We start from the raw sequence: 19,881 nt of genomic DNA on the forward strand, positions 1-19,881 counted from the left end.
AATTCCATGAAAAACCGAAAACACAGGAATTCGGAACATACGCCCCTTTCACTTTTAAAATGGGTTTTTTGGCACTTACGCCCCTTTGATTTTAATGCGACGATATCATAGAAAGAATACATTGACGAGGAAAGAATATTTTTTTCCCAAAAATAAATTGTCCCCCAAAATTATTTAGTTTAGTAGTATTTAGTAATTATTTAGTTTAGAACATCGTAGTTTCCTCTTGAAATTATCATTTGTTCCATGGAAATTATAAGAGTTTATTGGACAAAGATATACACTACTTAATAACATTCACTTCGTAAAACCGGAGCCTCATATAATTCTCTGTAGAACGAATGCATTTACCCGAAAGGCATAAATGTCTCACGAGAACAATTACTACTTCGAAAATTCTCATGTTTTGGCGGAAACTTTCTTTTTTGTCCTCGAGTAAATTGACTCAACACGACAAAATATCTCTTTAGGGGAACGTATAATTTTTCGGCAGAACTATTTTTTTCTCTCAGCGTACTTTAATAGTACATTTCGCCAGACGCACAGAAAAAGCTAAACGTAAATTACGCTTTGCTAAATGTAGATTACGTTTTGATAAACGTATTTTACGCTGAACGTCAATATGATATCTGGTGGCTTTTTTTTCTTCGTGATAATCGAAATTTAGGCTTTGCAAAAGCGTATTCTACGGTCAAAATAAAAACGTAATACGTAAATTGGCTGAAGGCCCTCGGGCGATGGCCTATTGTAAGAATTTTTTTTTTGTTGTTGTTTGTAATTTTCTTGCAATAAATTCTGTTAAAAATTAAATTAATTAAAAACGTAAATTACGCTTGAACAAAGCGTCTTGTACGTTTATCAAAACGTAATTTATGCTGATCAAAACGTATTTTACGTTTAGCAAAACATAAATTACGCCTAAACAAAGCGCCTTTTACGTTTATCAAAACGTAATTTATTTATTCAAATAGGTTGAGTAAATGTAAAATACGAATAAAATCATCGTAATTTACGGCAACTTTGAGCGCAATTTACGACTATGAAATCAAGTTACGTTTATGTAATGATCGTAACTTACGACGATTTTGAGCGTAATTTACGACTATGAAAACGTAAATTACGTATATAATCGTAAATTACGTTCATGTAATCGTAATTTATGGCATAAAATAGGCTTCAGGAACCGTAAAAGACGACTTCTTGAACGTAATTTACGTTTAGGTTCTTCTGTGTGTAAGGCCGAAAAAAAACTCTGGCAAATATGAGTTTGCTCATCGTATAAGCTAGAAAAGTTTCTTTCGGCCTAATGACAAACTATACTATCGTCATAACGGGCAGAGGCCGCGCAGCGTCCGCGAAGCGCTGCCTTCCGGCCGGAATGACAAAACTGAAATCGCTCGTTACACAACGTTGCCGAAAACTCGCTAAACGCGCCCGGGCAGTGTAGAGTGAATTCGGCAACGCTGGCGCCTAAATAATACGGCGGTGAATCCCCGCAGAGTTGACGTGATCAAAGTCACCGGGTCGCGTATGACGACCAGACCGGGGGTAATTTCACGCCGACCATTTGACCCCTTCCCTCCTAATTCTCGCGAAAACATTGAAAAGAAATGTACAAAGGATACTCTGTAGAAAGGCTAATTAGCTACGGCACCAATATACGAATTGACGATAATTTGGCTCGGTGAATTTTCTCTTGGCATGACGTAATAATTATTAAACATCTTGGCTTTTTTATTTATCGACGTGGAACGGCATCTGTAACGGAGCGATGCGCTTGTTAAGTGCACCATCACGGGTTCGAATTCTCTTCTATGCAAATTATGATGATGCACAAGCACTGGACTAGTTAGGATGGATTAGCAATTTTTATTGGCGATTCATCTCTGGCATATGTCCCGATGCAAGTCGGGAGGTGGAATTGATTGATAAGTCGGCTGGGCGTCTCTGAAGTGGGACCTGATGAGGAGACCCAGCCCCAGGAGGACCACTGGGAGGCCCAGGAGGGCGCAGATCAACTCGCCGGTTACACCCGGTGACCAGGATATTGATGCTGCAATGAAAATATTACAGAAATCAATGGAATAAAATGTTTTCCACACTTTTTTCATTGTAACATTACGAAAATTGTTTCTCAAGCTGAGAAAATAGTAGGGGAAGGTAGGGCAAAACAGACCTTTAGGGCAAAACAGACCACAGACAGAAATTTGGTAATTTTAATTTTTTTTTCTTTCCTTTAAATCAGGAACACTGAATGTGTTGAATTGAAAGTGAGTTTCAGGATCATAATCGTCGCAGGGGCTTTACAGACAAGACGTGTCGTTGAAACGCAATTTGATCAGATTTGTTCATCACCTCTAACCACAAACAATTTTGAATTTTTGTTTTTGCTTCCGAATGGATTTAATTAGAAAGAATTAATTAATCAATCGTCAGATTAATTTATAGGGTAAAGGGTTGCAATGGTGAATAGAAAATAATATTTTTTTCGAAAATAGATATTCTTGAAACGACACACGCACAAAAAAATTCAATAGAAAAAGTTAACAGAATTCAATTTTTCTGTATAACTTATTCTTTTCATATATTTTCTATCGAATTTGCTCCACTCAAATTTTCAAAGTTTTTTTCAATCTATTTTTCTTTTCTTCTCATCAAGAAAATCAAATGAAAAAACTTGGAAAATTTGAGCCGAGAATATTCTATAGAAAATATCTCAATAGAATAAGTTACATAGAAAAATTGAATTCTATTGACTTTTTCTACTGAATATTTTCTATTGAATATTTCAATAGAATCAGCCAAAAACTAATAGAACAGTTCAATAGAAATTCAATAGAATTTTCTAACGAATTCGATAGGTTTTTCTATTAAATTTTTTCGTCCGTGCAAAGAATTGCTAAAATAAGGAGATAGGACTGTTTGATTTGTTAAAACTCATTGCCATTATTTTCGCTCGAATTTGAAATGAGAAATTAATAAGGACAATGGAAATGGAAGTATTTAGAATAGAAAATCATCGAAATTTCTCCTATGATTTCGTCCATGTGCTGAATGAAGGATGCGCTGAAGAAGATTGAGAGTGATGGAATATTGGATCAATATTCTAACGTTTGATAGGTCAAGGAGAAATAAACAATCGTAAATTTGATTAATTTACCTCAGGAAAGGGGGAGTAAGAGTAATTTAGTCTTCTAATTTGATGGCGATGATGATGTTTTGATCAAGATTGTGATTAACTGAAAGACCGTATTCCTGGTATTCTAATGTTTCCGAACTTAAATTGGATTCATCTACAGCTTAAAATGGAACTGTTAATTTCCAAATTTAAATAACTAATTATTCGTATGATTAAATGAACGCTGAATTAATTTATCATTCAATTAATTTATAGGATAACTAATTGCGATGTTGAATGGGAAATTAATATTTCTTTTGAAAAGACATTATTGTTGAAACGACAAGGAAATTCGCAAATAAGAAGATCAGATTGTTTCCTGTCCTGTCCTTAATAGTGATATCAACGAATTAACTAATTGATAATTTAACGGTAATTATAATTTATGGAAGTGGCTATCGCTTTATCAGTGACATGTCCCTGAAAATCAAAACTTTTTTTCTCTGTGAATGAAGTGCTCGATCGAATATAAATAAAAACGCTAGTTTCATCAAACGGAAAGCTTTCATCTGTGTTCATCAGCCTCCGGCGCCAAAGGGAGTTATTTTGTTTTAGTGATTGAAGAGGAAATTCCCGTCTCTCTAATGATACTTCTGGCGATTTCCAATTCCCTCCAGATCTCAAATAAGAAAAAATTCTGGAGTGACGGGACCAAACAGGATGAGTCAATAAAAAGGATGGAGATTTATTTTTGGGGAATTTTTTATTACAATAACAAATGTTTGTAAGGGCTTTTTCCCTGTATGTAGTTGATCCATTAAAAAAATATTCATAAAAATGTCGTCATCTCGTTGGACTGGTTGATTTATCATGTTTTCCCATTTCTTCACTGAATGTTTTTTCAATAATTATATCCCTCTCGTAATTCCCAATAGTCTAACAAAAAATTGGAAAAATAGTAGAAGTTGAGTGATGTGTGAACTATAAATACTTTCCGTCATTTATGGATTGCTTTGTTCGTTATTAATGTAATTAATTGTGGAACTTATGGTGGGAGCGCCCCAGTTATAGCCACTTTTCAACAGATCTTGGACGCTTCATAATGAGCCCTGCGTGTATTATCTTTTGAAAGTAATCTTGGTAGTTTTTCAGCCCGATTCCCCTACCCACTATCTGCCTTCCCTCTCCAATGCGCCCCCAGTGACGGAGTGCGATAAATTCCATTATTTAGATTTTATTAAAGGGGTGTTAATGCCCTTTCATTATGAAAAAATGGAAAATTCATGGGAGAAATGTCTGAATATGTTGCACTGTCATTGATGCGCCATTTGCCATTTCTAATTTTCTCATTATTTGCATTATTCCTCAACAAAAATTGAAAATGCTCTTCAAATATTTTCCATTTGTTTACGTTTTTTAAAGCATACGCTGGATATTTTGGGGTTCTCTGCATTATGCAAAATCGAATGGAAACTTTCAGATAAAAAAAAACGACAAAAAAATCTAGATAACATAATCCAACTGGGCCTTAAATTTGAACGATTACAAAGATTCTGTTCTGCAGCAATAAAAATGAATAATGAAGTACAATATTCACCTGTGTTAATTCCCACATCCATCCTATAAATACTCCACCAAATTCCAGACAGTGGTAATGAAATAGTGGTGGCAGCAACAGTGAAGACAGCACTCTCGCACATGGACAGAAAATTGACAGCGGATATAATAAAAATAACATAAGCAACGAGAAAAATCCATCCGTGCCCGGCGACATTTGAGCAAGTGGAGCCACCCCAGAAGTGACACTTGAGCCCATGCTGGATCGTCTCTAATAAATTCTTCGGAGGTAATCCCTGTTGAATAATGAATAAAGCCAGACATGTCATACCCAATAACGGTGAATTACTCATTCGATAAAGTGCATAAAATATTTAATGATGAAATTCACCCTGCCAATTCCGGGAAGTGTATCGATCCAGCTGAATGCTATGATGACTAGCAGTGCAATGGCATGTATCTGGAGTAGGCTGTTGAGCACTGGGGGCTTGGGAAAATGTTTTTGCTTTATCGTTGGGTCTGGATCGGTTACGTGGAGTAATCGACCACCCTCCTCCTCGGATCCTCGCCGTCTGATATCGCGTGATGATACCAATCTTGATACTGTGTAGAGGAAGGAATTCTGCTGAGTTGTTGAGAGTCTGCAGATATTTTGTTGCTGCGTGCCGGGAAAAGAGTTATTATTATTCGATGTGTTGGATTTTCACGGGGAAAAAGTTGGAGAAAAATTATTGAACTAGTCAAGTAGTGAGCGAGCTCGATTTTCAGTACTTTTTTGCCGTTCCGAAAGGCAGCGCTTCACGGATGCTACACTGAGAGAAAAACAAACACGTCAAACAAGTCTTGTTTGGGCCAACAAAATCGCTAGTTGAAAATCGCCAAAAAAGAATTTGTTTGGGTCGAATTTGAAAGTCTCAAACATGAATAATTGGTCTGCTTTCGACAGCAACGAAATATTTGGCTCAAGAGGCGGATATTTCACACCAGACGGTGCCTTTTCAGGATGTAAATATTAGACAGTCGAAACGAAAAACTACTATCCCTTGTTTCACATAAAACAAAGATTTTTTTACGTATGGGAGTAGCGAATAACGAAGGAGTAGTGCTAGAAATGACATTTCTTATGTGTGCAGAGAATGCAATTTTTTTTTAAACTACTAAATCTATTTTTGCGACCAAAATTTTTCATTCCGACGCACTTTCTGCATGTTTGGCAGAAAAAAATCGTTTTTTGATCATTTTCAAAAAACTATTTTCTTGGCACAAGTAAGACTTGTTTGAGAACTTCGTCATTTTTCTCTCAGTGTACGCTTCCGAACACTACTAAACCACTAACTATTATCACCAACTAATCATTGCCGCTGACATTATTTCTGTTACCAATTTTCCCGGATTTATCGTCGAAGATTATTGTATTCCAGGTGCTGGCACGTGAATTTTTTCTGGCCCGTGAAAATTAATCCATTTTACCGTCCTAGCATAGTAATTTCTCTGGTATTTGTTTCTTCGTGCGGGTACGTGTTTGTTATGGTTTTAATACGAAATATTCTGGTGCAACGAGGAAAGTGTATGCCAGATTTCAAGTTAATACATAGATTTTTGAAAGAGTGAGAGTGCTAACAAGGATATTGAGCAAAAAACCGAAAAACGGAAATATCGCAGAAACTTTGTATGAAAGAGTATGCATATTTTGATAGATTGGGATAGAAGATATCGAGATGAATATTTTGAGAAACAAAGATTGAAATCGGTTTTTGAGATATTTTCGAAAAACGATATAGAAACAAATGGCGATTTCTCAAAAATGGCTGCATCGATTGCACTGAAATTGAGCACATAGTTATTTCTCATTAATACCTATAATCTGACAAAATTTAAGATTTTTTGGAATCATTTTAGTCGTTTAATTTTTCCATTTTCTAAAACTTGACCACCAGGTGATTTCGTATTTTTACTTTTCAGACCATTCTACATCATTTCCAAGCAAAATTAGAGAATGTCAAAAAAATGTCATAAAAGGATTTCAGTGCTTACATTCGAAAGCAAAAAAGCTAGGTAGATACATGGGGACAATTAAAAATCGAGTTTTTTTTTACTTTATTGGTTAAAAATCACGTTAGTAATCATAAATGAAGTTCATACATAATATTTGGGCAAGAAAAATTTTTTTCTTCGCATATTGCTAAAAATAGTGATAAAAAAATAAATTAAAAATTGCATCTTCTCCCGCATTTTTCATAATTAAGGATCGAAAATTTCAAATCATATTCAAAAAATTATTTCGAAAAAAATACGTTGTGGATTTTTGTTAATTTTTTGTTTAAAAAAATCGATTCTCCACTTTTGAGTGGCAGGCGACAATGATGACCTACTAAATCAGATTGCTGAGGAAAAATCGCGCGAAAAATAGTATTTTAAAATTGTGTTGTCTTGAAAACCGAAAAGTGTTTTTCCCTGGAGTGAACTTCCCTTTAATAATATCATCGAAAGACATATTGTTGTAACTTCCATTCGTTCCCATGACCTTACATTTGCCATCCCATTTATTTAATTAAAAAAAACATTTTAACTCACTCCGGTTGTAAAATGCAGTTCAAGTAGCGTAAAGAACATAGCGAAAAGTGCAAGTGCCCCGACATAGACAAGCGTCCAAATGGCCCTGGCTCCCCAGGGGCCCCGCATCTTAACAGTATGTCCAGAGACCTCCCTGCCCCTGCACCGAAACTCGTCGCACAGACCATAGTCAACGCTTATAAACAGTCCCACGATGATTGTCGTGCTCGAGAATATCCGCTGGAGACTCATCACTGAAAGCCCAGCAAATTGTCACAGTAAAAATTTCCATAATTGTCATAACGCGGTAATATTGAGGGACTAATACTCGGGTTACTCACCTTTACGACAGAAGAAAAAATAGTAAACCAGGGAGAAAACGAGGGTAATCCCCTTGATGGGATCCTGTAGGTGGCAGAGCACTCGATTTTGATCTAGGGAGAGAGTAGCTAGGATGCCAGATAACGCGTATATCCCACTTATCTTCAACATGCTACACCTTGGAATTTTTATCCTCATGCTGTTAGGAATGAGGGCAGGTGGTGGAGAAATTCTCTCTACCATAAAACAGATCACACTGAGGATACACGTCGAGAAGAATCCGATGAACAGGAGACCTGCAAGATGTTGTATCATGAAGAATTGGAAATTGTACTCCGGAGAAGAAATTTGATGATATAACAGTATCGACAGTACGTATTTTATCTTGCAAATTAACACGTTTCTGGTTCCCGTTTTTTATTCATTTTAGTACTCCGTTTATTGCTTTTCAGTTTGATTTTTCATGCGATGCAAAGGAGAAAAATTTCTAGCTTCTAGAATTAAACTACTGGCTTTAGGAAACGCATGGTTGTAGGGACATTGAGAATAAGAAACAGTTTGCGTTGTTTCGGAAGACAAAACGAGTTGTGAAGATCTATTCATTTCGAGGGAGAACAGTTTTAGACGGATACACCCCGAAAAAATCGTTATTTTGAGATTTCAAAGATCTTAAATTGAGACTTTCAGAAGTGTTGAACTCGGAACCTTTTGCATGTGAGGCAACGAACTTAACCACTGCGCCAAGCCACCGGGCCTTGTAATTGTCTCTGTGCACGAGTACGTAAAGTTCAAAAGCTTCGCTTTACGCACTCGAAATTCACTTTACGCACGCCGTGCGGAAAACAACCGCCTTACGCACACTAAATCATTTCGAAAAGTCCACTTTTGAGACAGGTATCACAAAAAAATTAATTATTCATTATTCGTTTGTCCCACAGACGCTTAAAATATTAAAATAGTCCAGGGCATCCAATTTTTGACAAAATGTATACAATAACAATTACGAGTTGGTTTTTTTTAAATCGACTCCTACACAGTTAATTTCTTTTTTTTAAGTAAAAAATTTCTATTTCCCATGAAAGGCGCCAATTTTTTATATTCAACATTGAAATAATTTATGCCAACTCCGTTCTCGAAAATAATCGCCAAACGAACTGAATGGGCCATTTAGTGAATTTTGACGTTTGAAAAATTACCAGAATATGCATTTGCAGCTGCACTGATACTCTCCAGATACAGTGGAAACGTGATAATGGACGTTGTAATTGACGCAATGAGGATGACCAGTGTTGTCAGAAATCCAAATTTTTGCCAACACGGTTGATCAGTGTCGAACAGCTTGTCCATGGGCTGATAAGCGCCGTATGGTGATTCTTCCGTGTCCGTGTACTCCTCGATTTCCACGTCACTGACGGCACAGCGCAGCTCTTCCTGATCGTCATCGTCCATCATTGCTTTTGGACACTTGGTCACCAGTTGTCAGTCCTCCAAACCTTCGGACAATAATGAACATAATGGGCCTCATTAAGGGGACGAGGGGGTCACACGGCACTTTTTTCCAGGAATGAATTTCCGTGAATGAGGGATTCAAAGTGTGCCCTCTCTCCCAATTTTTCTTTCTACATTCGTTTAATCCAATTTTTGAAAATGAGAAACCAGCTTATTGAGTCGCACAATTCTGAAGATAATTTTTCAGGTTTGTTGCAATTTTATTATCGATTGAGCTTTCAGCGATGAAAATATTCATCGAATTATTATTTTTTGCAATTTTTTATCGACCGACATCGGTGGCCGAGTGGGCTAGACGCAAGTCTAGTGTGCGAAAGGTTGTGAGTTCGATTCCCAGTGGAACCGAATTTTTCAACGGAAGGCTCCAGCGAGCGGGAGGTTGCTAATAGAGTAACCGCCTGTACCGGCATGGGTTTTCTGTGGTTTCCCATACTACTCCTATGTTCTATAGGAGTGCGAATGCGGTACAGTGTAGAATCGACAGCCACATGCATAGGCTTAGATAAAGTGCCGAAATGAGACCCGAAAAGGGGACTCAAAAGGCCTTATAAAGTTTTTATCGGTAATTTGCATTTTTCGATTTCTTTTACTCGTAAAAATCCTACTAGTCCTACAATTTTCAATACTTTTCAACTTATTTTTTTCGTGTATTCGATATAACCTTCCGTAAAGTCAATCGTATGGAATTTGATATTACTCTATTCCTTCTGTTGAATAAAAAATTAACCTTATTGAAAAATAAAAATTCCATTACATAAAGAGAAAAATTGAAAAATGTTGCCATTGAATATTTGTGGGACTTGAAAAAAACGGCGTGACAACTCTTAATGGTACATTTTAGATGATAAAATAGATCTCATTTTCATCAGAAAAAGAGAACCGGATTTGAATATTTGTATGTGTGGAATCTGTTATCCAGTAAATTTCAGTTTAGGAGCTGTTTTGCACGCTTATTACACATGCTGACGATCAGATTTGCATGCCCAATGTTTCACAGAGAGGCGTAAAGTATTCAACATTTTCATGTAAATTTTCATGCATTACGAATTTGTGAATAAATAGGCAATATTTAATAGTCTATTCAATTTGCCAGGAATTAGTTACGTAAGAATATTTTATTTCATTTATTTTGTAAAATCTCTGGTATTCATTCATCTCATATACGATAAATCTGTTGCCTGTTTCTGTTCGCGATTCACGCAAAAACTACTGAATGGATTTTGATGAAATTTTTACTGTTGATCAGTTTAGGGTCCCTGTTCTAACACACAGTCAGAAAAAAACCACAGAGTTCTCAAAGAAGTCTGACTTGTGCCAAAAAAATCGTTTGTTAAAAATGATCAAAAAAGGATTTTTTGTACTAAACATTTGATTAAAAATTTGAAGAAAAATGAAGATTGAAAATTTTTATTACAAAAATAGATTTAGTCTTTTCAAAAAAAAATTTATTCTCTGTTCAAGCAAGAAATCTAATTTCTAGCACTACTTCTTCGTTATTTGATGTTCCCACACTGATGGAAAAAATTATTTTTATTGACATGTTTGCTTCTTAGCATAAGTATTATATAATAGAACCAATTTCAAATAAATAAGATAAATAATAAAAATACAATTAAAGTAATTAATTAATTCAGTGATTAATTAATTCGTTACTTTGAATTAATTAATTTTTTGGGATCTAGATGAAGCAATACTCTGACTGATTTCATACAGCTGTGCAAATTAGTAAGGAAAGCAAGTTGTGGACAAAAAATCTCGAAATATCGTCACTAGACACTTTAATCTCTCATAAAATAACGAAACCCGTCTTTGGATTATGAAAAGTGAATTACGTCTCTATTTATTCAACACGAAATTGTAAGCGTCTCCCTCGCACTATCTTCCCGCGTCAAAACAACGTTAATGGTCTCCCCGACTCCCAGAAATCCTGAAAAATCTCCAATTCCAAACAAAACCCGCATTCGTTTAAAAATAGAATGAGTAATCCCCCCTCCCAGCGCATCAATCTATTAATACCTCCTCGCGATGAAAAAAAACTCGCGCATTTTTTCCAGGGAATTGATAATTTGTCCGCCGCACTTTTCCGGTCCCGAGCGTTACATATCGATTTATAGTTAGCATTCAAAGCACGTCGATGAGATACGCCGAAGTATCCCTTGTTCGCGTTCCTCCCAATTAATCCCTACATTTCTCCGTCTCCACTCGAAGCCACTCGTACACATGGCGAGGGAAGTTGAGGAAAAATCATATCAAGTGTTGAAACCCCTGAACAATTGAATTGCATTTTCGAACAGAATTAAGAAAATAATAAACTCCTGTTACATTTCAGTAGTGAAGTGGTCAAACGGTTCAAGTCCATTCTCGTCCATTCTGTGGATGAATATTTCAAATTCTAAAAGAGTTAGCAAAATTTTCCTAAAAATCTTTTTTGTAAAGAAAAGTGAAGACTATCAAAAAAGATCTTACAAAAATATCGCCATCTTTCTTAAATTCTGAGTTCTTCAACAAAAACTCAACTGAGAGCCAAGTCGACTTAAGCCGATTGACCACTTCACTACTGACTTCAACACTTCAAAATCACGAAAATCACGGCGAATTTTGCCGTCTAAAATGCAATGGTGAAGTGAAATATAATAAAAAATGAACATTAATGAAAATTTATTTAGATGGCGAGAACATTAATGGTCCTTTTTTTCAATTAAGGATTAGATATTGTTAAAAGATTAGTTATTGTTAACAAATGGATTTGGTTGAAGGCTCGAGTCTATTCGGTCTCACTGAGTATTCATTCATTACACTATTGAACATTTTCGTGTGAATTTTCCGTGCCAAATGCCGGGAATTATTATCGTATTGAATTTCCAACTGAAACTTCAGGAAATCTTGTCATTGAAAAATCAAATTTTCCATTGATTTTCGGTTGGTATGATCGGAAAATCAATGAAATACTTGATTTTTCAGCTCAATCATTCTGTGAAAATTCATAAAAATCAGGAAAATTCAAGGAAAAATGGAGGATTCATGTCATTTTCCCCATCAAAAAATATACAATATAGGCCCATTCTATATATTTTTCAACTCTATAAAGAATATATTAAAAATATATATAAACCATACATTTTATATATAATTTTTATATAAATTGGGCCAATTTAAGATATTTTTGATATATTTTTCAAAATATAATTTTTTCCGTATGGGTTTGTTTTTTAAAATTCATATTCCATTGAAAATACAATCAAGTTGAGAAATTTCCATCTCACTCCCACCGAAAACCCATGAATTTCCTTGAATTCTACCTAAAACTTGTAATTTCATCACCATTTTTTCTTAAACCCTATACTATGTAATTCTCACGAGAATTACTATTATATCTTCCATGAAATTTCAAAAAAATTCTAACAGACTAGCAGTTAACAACAGCATACTTGAGGAGCCTTGTTTGCCTCAACTTTCACCTTTCAAGTGCACCATTCATTAACCATTAGCGAATATTTATTTGATCATATCCACCTCTACCATTCGTTAACAGCTAACGAATCTCGTTTGGAATAAATGAATCTCTCTATCAATGTCGAAAGAGAGTTATACGCCATCCGTTCCCTCTCGCGGCACCAAAATTGTCCACAAAATTATCTTTCTTCCAAATTTAGCATGAAATTCCCCTGTCATCTAAATTATCCCCAAATCCCCAAAATTCCCCTGTCAATTTTTTCTACCATCGAGTGACAAAACGCTGCACGTGTACACTTTGAAGATTAACAATCCCCCTCCCCTGCCGATCTCTACGCATATATTGTGTCACCCGTGGCATAAAAATTATTGCTCACAAGGACATTCGTCATCCACCGATATCCCACACTAAACGAGGAGAATAACTTTCGATGGCGCCTCCCAGACGCCACACAATCCATCAAAGTCTAGCAAGAAACTACTTGCTTCACCCGAGCGTCGAGACACTACTTAGATCACTTATATTCACGATTTTCTGTTGTTATAAAACTGTCCCAGCGAGTTATCACGATTATGCTGCGTCAAAAGCCGTCGGGAATGACGGGAGAGCCTTGAAATTTTCCATTTTAATGACGAAACAATGGATAATTCAATTGTCGGAAAATACACAGATACAATAGTTACCTTTTTCTGTGAGGAACCTAACCTGACACCGCCCCAACTCGGATGCTGGGCTCCAGACTCCTCGCCACCGTTGTTTCCACTCCTCCACCGATGTCCGACTATTTCCTCGCTCGAACCACTGGATTTATAATTAAATTGGCGTATTTACGATGCTATTAGTTGACGACCAATTGAGGGAGTGTGTTTAATTGAATCAAACAACGTCACATCTCGCTTCAAGTGCATCGGTGCTTCCCCGGGATGCTATCTTTTTTACTCGATTCATGTTTTTCTTGTTTTCTATTTTTCTTTTTTCATCACTCCTCCACCACTTGCTAGCCCCCCTTTTTCAGAGATAGTGGGAGCAATGCGCAGGCCTCGGCGCATGGGTGGTAAACGGTGATAACATGCGCGATAGTTCAAACTGTTGGGAATTATTTGGGGTTTTTGGGTTGATTGGATTAGATGAATAATTGGCGAAACGTCAATATATTTGGGAAAATAGATTTTTTTTACCGTTTTTTTTGTAGGAAAAATTGGGAATAAATTTTTTGTGGGTGGCGAGTAGTTTAACTTTAGACGTGATTTTTTTTAGTGTAGGGTCATGAGGGTCAGGAGATACACAGAATGTTTTTTTTTTATTAGAGTTTATTTTATTCCAAAATAGTCTTGATATTATTTCGGGAAATAAAAAAAATCTGAAGTATTTGTCGTTCCCTACTATTTTAAATTCAAGAGGGTGAAGAAGGTCACGAAGGTCAGGATTTCATACAAAATATGTTTTTCTATTCAGATTTCGAGATAAAAAAATGCGTTAAAAATATTGTATGTTTTGATATTATTTAGAGAAATTTAAAAAATCTAGATGATTTTTTGTTCGTTTTCCGTTGAAATTAAATAGATTGAAGAAGGTCGTGAGGGTCAGAATTTCATACAAAAAATATTTTTTCTGTTATAATTATGAGATAAAAATGAGTTAAAAATATCGTATGTCTTGATATTGTTTAGAAGAATTAAAAAAATCTAGATAGTTTTTCGGTCTTTTTCTACTGAAATTAAAGAGGTTCAGGAAGGTCATGGGGCTCAGATTTCATAAAAATATATTTTTATTTTTATTTAAAATGTGAAGTAACGAATTATTCCAAAGTAATCATGATATTGTTGAGAAGAGAAGAAAAAAAGTTTTCAATCTTTTTATTTTCTTTCTCAGTTGCAATTCATGAGCTTCAAGAGGTGCGAGATGGTCATGAAGGTCGAGATTTCATGCGAAATATATTTTTGTTTTTCTTAAAATTGTGGAGTAACACATTTCAAAATTTCACGTCTTGATATTATTTGAAGGAATACAAGAAAGTGCTAAATCATTTTTTCGTTCTCTATTATGTAAAATTCAAGAGGTTTATGCAGGTCACGAGGATTAGGATTTCATACATAATATATTTTTCTCCATTCAAATTATGAGATCCCAAATTATTTAAAAATATTGTATGCCCCACTATTATTTGGAGAAAAAAAATTCTAGACCATTTTTCGTCATATTTCAGTTGAAATTAAAAAGGTTCAGGCGGGTCACGAGGTCAAGATTTCGTAAAAAATATTTTATTTTCCACTCAAACTATAAGATCAAACATTATTTAAAAACATTGCATGCCTTAACATTATTTAGAGATCAAACTAAATCCAAATGATTTTTCCTTCTCTTTAAGTTGAACTTAAAAAGCTTCAGGAGGGTCATGGGGTCAGTATTTCACACAAATAATATTTTTATTCTCATCCACTGTTTGTATAAAGAATTATTCCAAAATATACGTCTAGGCATTATTTAACCAAACAAAAAAATAATTGCACTATGTTTTATTCCCTAAAAATGCAATAATCCTGAAATACAAAAAATATTCAACACCTATTACGATCGCTCGCGAGGAATGTCATGTCTGAAAAAACAATTCTCCATTAATAAAAGCGCCAACTAAATTTTTCCAAATCATCTTCAAATTTAACAATCGAAATTCATGAATTTATCACCAACATCGCGTGTCCTCACCTCATTAGCAATAATTCCCACTTCACAACCTCGCGATTAAAAAACAAACAGAGGTAGGGAGATTCTATCACGAGTGCGTGGTAACGACGCAACAAACCGAATGAATAATTTTGCTCCATACAATTTCCCGCGAGCACATGATGAATAAAAACAAAATAACGCAATAAAGTGTAAGTTGGCCATTGATAAGGCCATTTTTGGAGTAGATCTCGGTGATAAGGATATTCCCTCAGAGTCTACGAGGTAAAATGATGGCGAGAGATCTCCCCGATAACTGGTGGCGTCGACCCGACGGCTCCTACACAATCGGTTGGAGCCTCGAATGCAAGGAGAGTCTCCAGTCGGCTCAAGTGAGCCTCAGTTGGCGCGCGGCATTCAAGTGAGACGGCTCGCGCTCACTTGAGTACTTCATCGGAGTTTATCAAGTTTTTTATTCGCCCTCGTAAAATTGAAGGGGATTTAATTATCATTTAAACAAAGTGGCCGCCAGTTAAATTTTCCTTGAAACGATAACACGAAGTTGAAGATGATTTATTCAATTGTCCCGGTCATTCAAAACGCTTGAGCGCTTAATTAACAATTTAATTAATTTGTTAACGTAGAGTGAAATGCAGAGGAGACACATGAAAAAATTTAATGATTTAATGAATTAGGGAGATTAGTAGGGAGGCTCAACCCTCACGTGGACTTGGGGTAATCGGAATTAATTGGGTGAATTAGTGAATAAATAGAAATTATTCGGACATTCTGGCGGACAACACCGGGGGATCGATTGAATAGTGATGTGAGCGGCGAGATGAACCGATGAGGGTCGAAAAACAACAAACACGCGCGTCCTTGGGGGCAGTTGGGCATTAACAAACATCGATACCCCGAAGATTGTCATGCGGGTGAGTGAACCGATAATAAGGAACGGAGACGAGGTAAGGAGCATTTTCATATTGCCTGTCGATTATTCATGCAATTGGTTTAGCCGAGTTGCCGCAGTTTCCAGCCACTTTCGTGGGGATTTTCACGTTCGCGAGAGTTTTCCACCGTCCTACTCTCTAAATCGATTTAAAGTTTATTCAATTTATTTTCGGTGCAGACGCTTTTCAGGAGTTCCTTTCTGTTTCTTTGCTCGATTTTCGTATTTCATATTTTTTTGCGTTGCAGTGTTCGAAAAAAATGAAATTTCAGGGACAGTTGGCTACTAATTTTCAGGACAGTGACACTGAGTGTGATTTAGGGGGAAAAATTAATGAAGTTTCAGGTTTCACTGAAAGTTCAGTAAAATTTCAGAATGTTCAGCGGCATAAAGACGAGAATTTCTTAATTTATTTGAATTTGAAAAAAAAATGCATTGAAAAAGAATTAATCGAAGATTAAAAATGATTCATTCATGTTTCACTCTTCATTCTCTTAATTCTCTTCAAATCATTATCAATATTTATAAAACATCTATGAGTATATGAAGCTTAATAAATTCGATTTTTTCATTTTCACAACAAATAGATAAGCGCGCGTACAGGCCTAGTAGACAGCGTCAACTAATCTTCAGTAACTCCATAATTTATTCAATTAGAATCCAATAAATTTCCGTATTTAAATAAATTTTGCGGAATGTTTGGGATTCATTCGAAATCCACGAGTGGGTTTAACTACAAACTTTCGTGGAGGTATTCCACCCCGATGTGTGCATTCTACTCATGAGAATTAGTTTGCATAACTGTGTTGACCCTACAAAATTCATGAAAATTCTTCGGTTTCCCAAGCGATTCGAGAAAAATCTTTGAAAATCTACGGTTATCCGAAAAAAACTGTGAAATTTTCCGAAGAATTCAAGAAGTTTTCAGTTTTCTAGGAAATCAATTCATAACCCCCCTCCTCATTTTTCAACAATTACAGATTTTAATTAGATTATTTCAAAAATTAAAAAGAAGAATAAATCGAAGATTAAAAATGATTCAATCATGTTTCACTCTTCATTCTCTTCAAGTCATTATCAATATTTATAAAACATCTATGAGTATATGAAGCTTAATAAATTCGATTTTTTAATTTTCACAACGAATAGATAAGCGCGCGCACAGCTCTAGTAGACAGTGTCAACTAATCTTCAGTAACTCCATAATTTATTCAATTAGAATCCAATAAATTTCCGTATTTAAATAAATTTTGCGGAATGTTTGGGATTCATTCGAAATCCACGAGTGGGTTTAACTACAAACTTTCGTGGAGGTATTCCACCCCGATGTGTGCATTCTACTCATGAGAATTAGTTTGCATAACTGTGTTGACCCTACAAAATTCATGAAAATTCTTCGGTTTCCCAAGCGATTCGAGAAAAATCTTTGAAAATCTACGGTTATCCGAAAAAAACTGTGAAATTTTCCGAAGAATTCAAGAAGTTTTCAGTTTTCTAGGAAATCAATTCATAACCCCCCTCCTCATTTTTCAACAATTACAGATTTTAATTAGATTATTTCAAAAATTAAAAAGAAGAATAAATCGAAGATTAAAAATGATTCAATCATGTTTCACTCTTCATTCTCTTCAAGTCATTATCAATATTTATAAAACATCTATGAGTATATGAAGCTTAATAAATTCGATTTTTTAATTTTCACAACGAATAGATAAGCGCGCGCACAGCTCTAGTAGACAGTGTCAACTAATCTTCAGTAACTCCATAATTTATTCAATTAGAATCCAATAAATTTCCGTATTTAAATAAATTTTGCGGAATGTTTGGGATTCATTCGAAATCCACGAGTGGGTTTAACTACAAACTTTCGTGGAGGTATTCCACCCCGATGTGTGCATTCTACTCATGAGAATTAGTTTGCATAACTGTGTTGACCCTACAAAATTCATGAAAATTCTTCGGTTTCCCAAGCGATTCGAGAAAAATCTTTGAAAATCTACGGTTATCCGAAAAAAACTGTGAAATTTTCCGAAGAATTCAAGAAGTTTTCAGTTTTCTAGGAAATCAATTCATAACCCCCCTCCTCATTTTTCAACAATTACAGATTTTAATTAGATTATTTCAAAAATTAAAAAGAAGAATAAATCGAAGATTAAAAATGATTCAATCATGTTTCACTCTTCATTCTCTTCAAGTCATTATCAATATTTATAAAACATCTATGAGTATATGAAGCTTAATAAATTCGATTTTTTAATTTTCACAACGAATAGATAAGCGCGCGCACAGCTCTAGTAGACAGTGTCAACTAATCTTCAGTAACTCCATAATTTATTCAATTAGAATCCAATAAATTTCCGTATTTAAATAAATTTTGCGGAATGTTTGGGATTCATTCGAAATCCACGAGTGGGTTTAACTACAAACTTTCGTGGAGGTATTCCACCCCGATGTGTGCATTCTACTCATGAGAATTAGTTTGCATAACTGTGTTGACCCTACAAAATTCATGAAAATTCTTCGGTTTCCCAAGCGATTCGAGAAAAATCTTTGAAAATCTACGGTTATCCGAAAAAAACTGTGAAATTTTCCGAAGAATTCAAGAAGTTTTCAGTTTTCTAGGAAATCAATTCATAACCCCCCTCCTCATTTTTCAACAATTACAGATTTTAATTAGATTATTTCAAAAATTAAAAAGAAGAATAAATCGAAGATTAAAAATGATTCAATCATGTTTCACTCTTCATTCTCTTCAAGTCATTATCAATATTTATAAAACATCTATGAGTATATGAAGCTTAATAAATTCGATTTTTTAATTTTCACAACGAATAGATAAGCGCGCGCACAGCTCTAGTAGACAGTGTCAACTAATCTTCAGTAACTCCATAATTTATTCAATTAGAATCCAATAAATTTCCGTATTTAAATAAATTTTGCGGAATGTTTGGGATTCATTCGAAATCCACGAGTGGGTTTAACTACAAACTTTCGTGGAGGTATTCCACCCCGATGTGTGCATTCTACTCATGAGAATTAGTTTGCATAACTGTGTTGACCCTACAAAATTCATGAAAATTCTTCGGTTTCCCAAGCGATTCGAGAAAAATCTTTGAAAATCTACGGTTATCCGAAAAAAACTGTGAAATTTTCCGAAGAATTCAAGAAGTTTTCAGTTTTCTAGGAAATCAATTCATAACCCCCCTCCTCATTTTTCAACAATTACAGATTTTAATTAGATTATTTCAAAAATTAAAAAGAAGAATAAATCGAAGATTAAAAATGATTCAATCATGTTTCACTCTTCATTCTCTTCAAGTCATTATCAATATTTATAAAACATCTATGAGTATATGAAGCTTAATAAATTCGATTTTTTAATTTTCACAACGAATAGATAAGCGCGCGCACAGCTCTAGTAGACAGTGTCAACTAATCTTCAGTAACTCCATAATTTATTCAATTAGAATCCAATAAATTTCCGTATTTAAATAAATTTTGCGGAATGTTTGGGATTCATTCGAAATCCACGAGTGGGTTTAACTACAAACTTTCGTGGAGGTATTCCACCCCGATGTGTGCATTCTACTCATGAGAATTAGTTTGCATAACTGTGTTGACCCTACAAAATTCATGAAAATTCTTCGGTTTCCCAAGCGATTCGAGAAAAATCTTTGAAAATCTACGGTTATCCGAAAAAAACTGTGAAATTTTCCGAAGAATTCAAGAAGTTTTCAGTTTTCTAGGAAATCAATT

At 35.1% G+C, this 19,881-nt stretch overlaps 2 protein-coding genes across 2 annotated transcripts in view; one reads left to right on the forward strand and one right to left on the reverse strand.

Annotated features, from left to right (window-relative positions):
- Nucleotides 1–1,380: 1,380 nt before the first annotated feature.
- On the reverse strand, nt 1,381–13,445 carry LOC107035728. The gene is made up of 7 exons (XM_015253294.1): nt 13,196–13,445; nt 8,746–9,042; nt 7,570–7,845; nt 7,250–7,482; nt 5,067–5,333; nt 4,716–4,971; nt 1,381–2,053 (listed from the first exon to the last, which is right to left on the reverse strand). The coding sequence occupies exons 2-7, from the start codon at nt 8,999–9,001 to the stop codon at nt 1,881–1,883; spliced, it is 1,461 nt and encodes a 486-aa protein (XP_015108780.1). The 5' UTR covers nt 9,002–9,042; nt 13,196–13,445; the 3' UTR covers nt 1,381–1,880.
- A 2,510-nt stretch (nt 13,446–15,955) lies between these two features.
- Nucleotides 15,956–19,881, forward strand: part of LOC107035744 (adenylate cyclase type 6) — a 136,025-nt gene continuing 132,099 nt past the window's right edge. Inside the window, exon 1 of the mRNA XM_029125920.1 lies at nt 15,956–16,141. The gene's annotated coding sequence lies outside the window, so the exon portion shown is untranslated. The remainder of the gene's footprint in view (nt 16,142–19,881) is intronic.

The sequence above is a fragment of the Diachasma alloeum genome, unplaced genomic scaffold, assembly GCF_001412515.2.
Source record: "Diachasma alloeum isolate Michigan unplaced genomic scaffold, Dall2.0 Dall_scaffold_00200, whole genome shotgun sequence".
NCBI lineage: Eukaryota > Metazoa > Arthropoda > Insecta > Hymenoptera > Braconidae > Diachasma > Diachasma alloeum.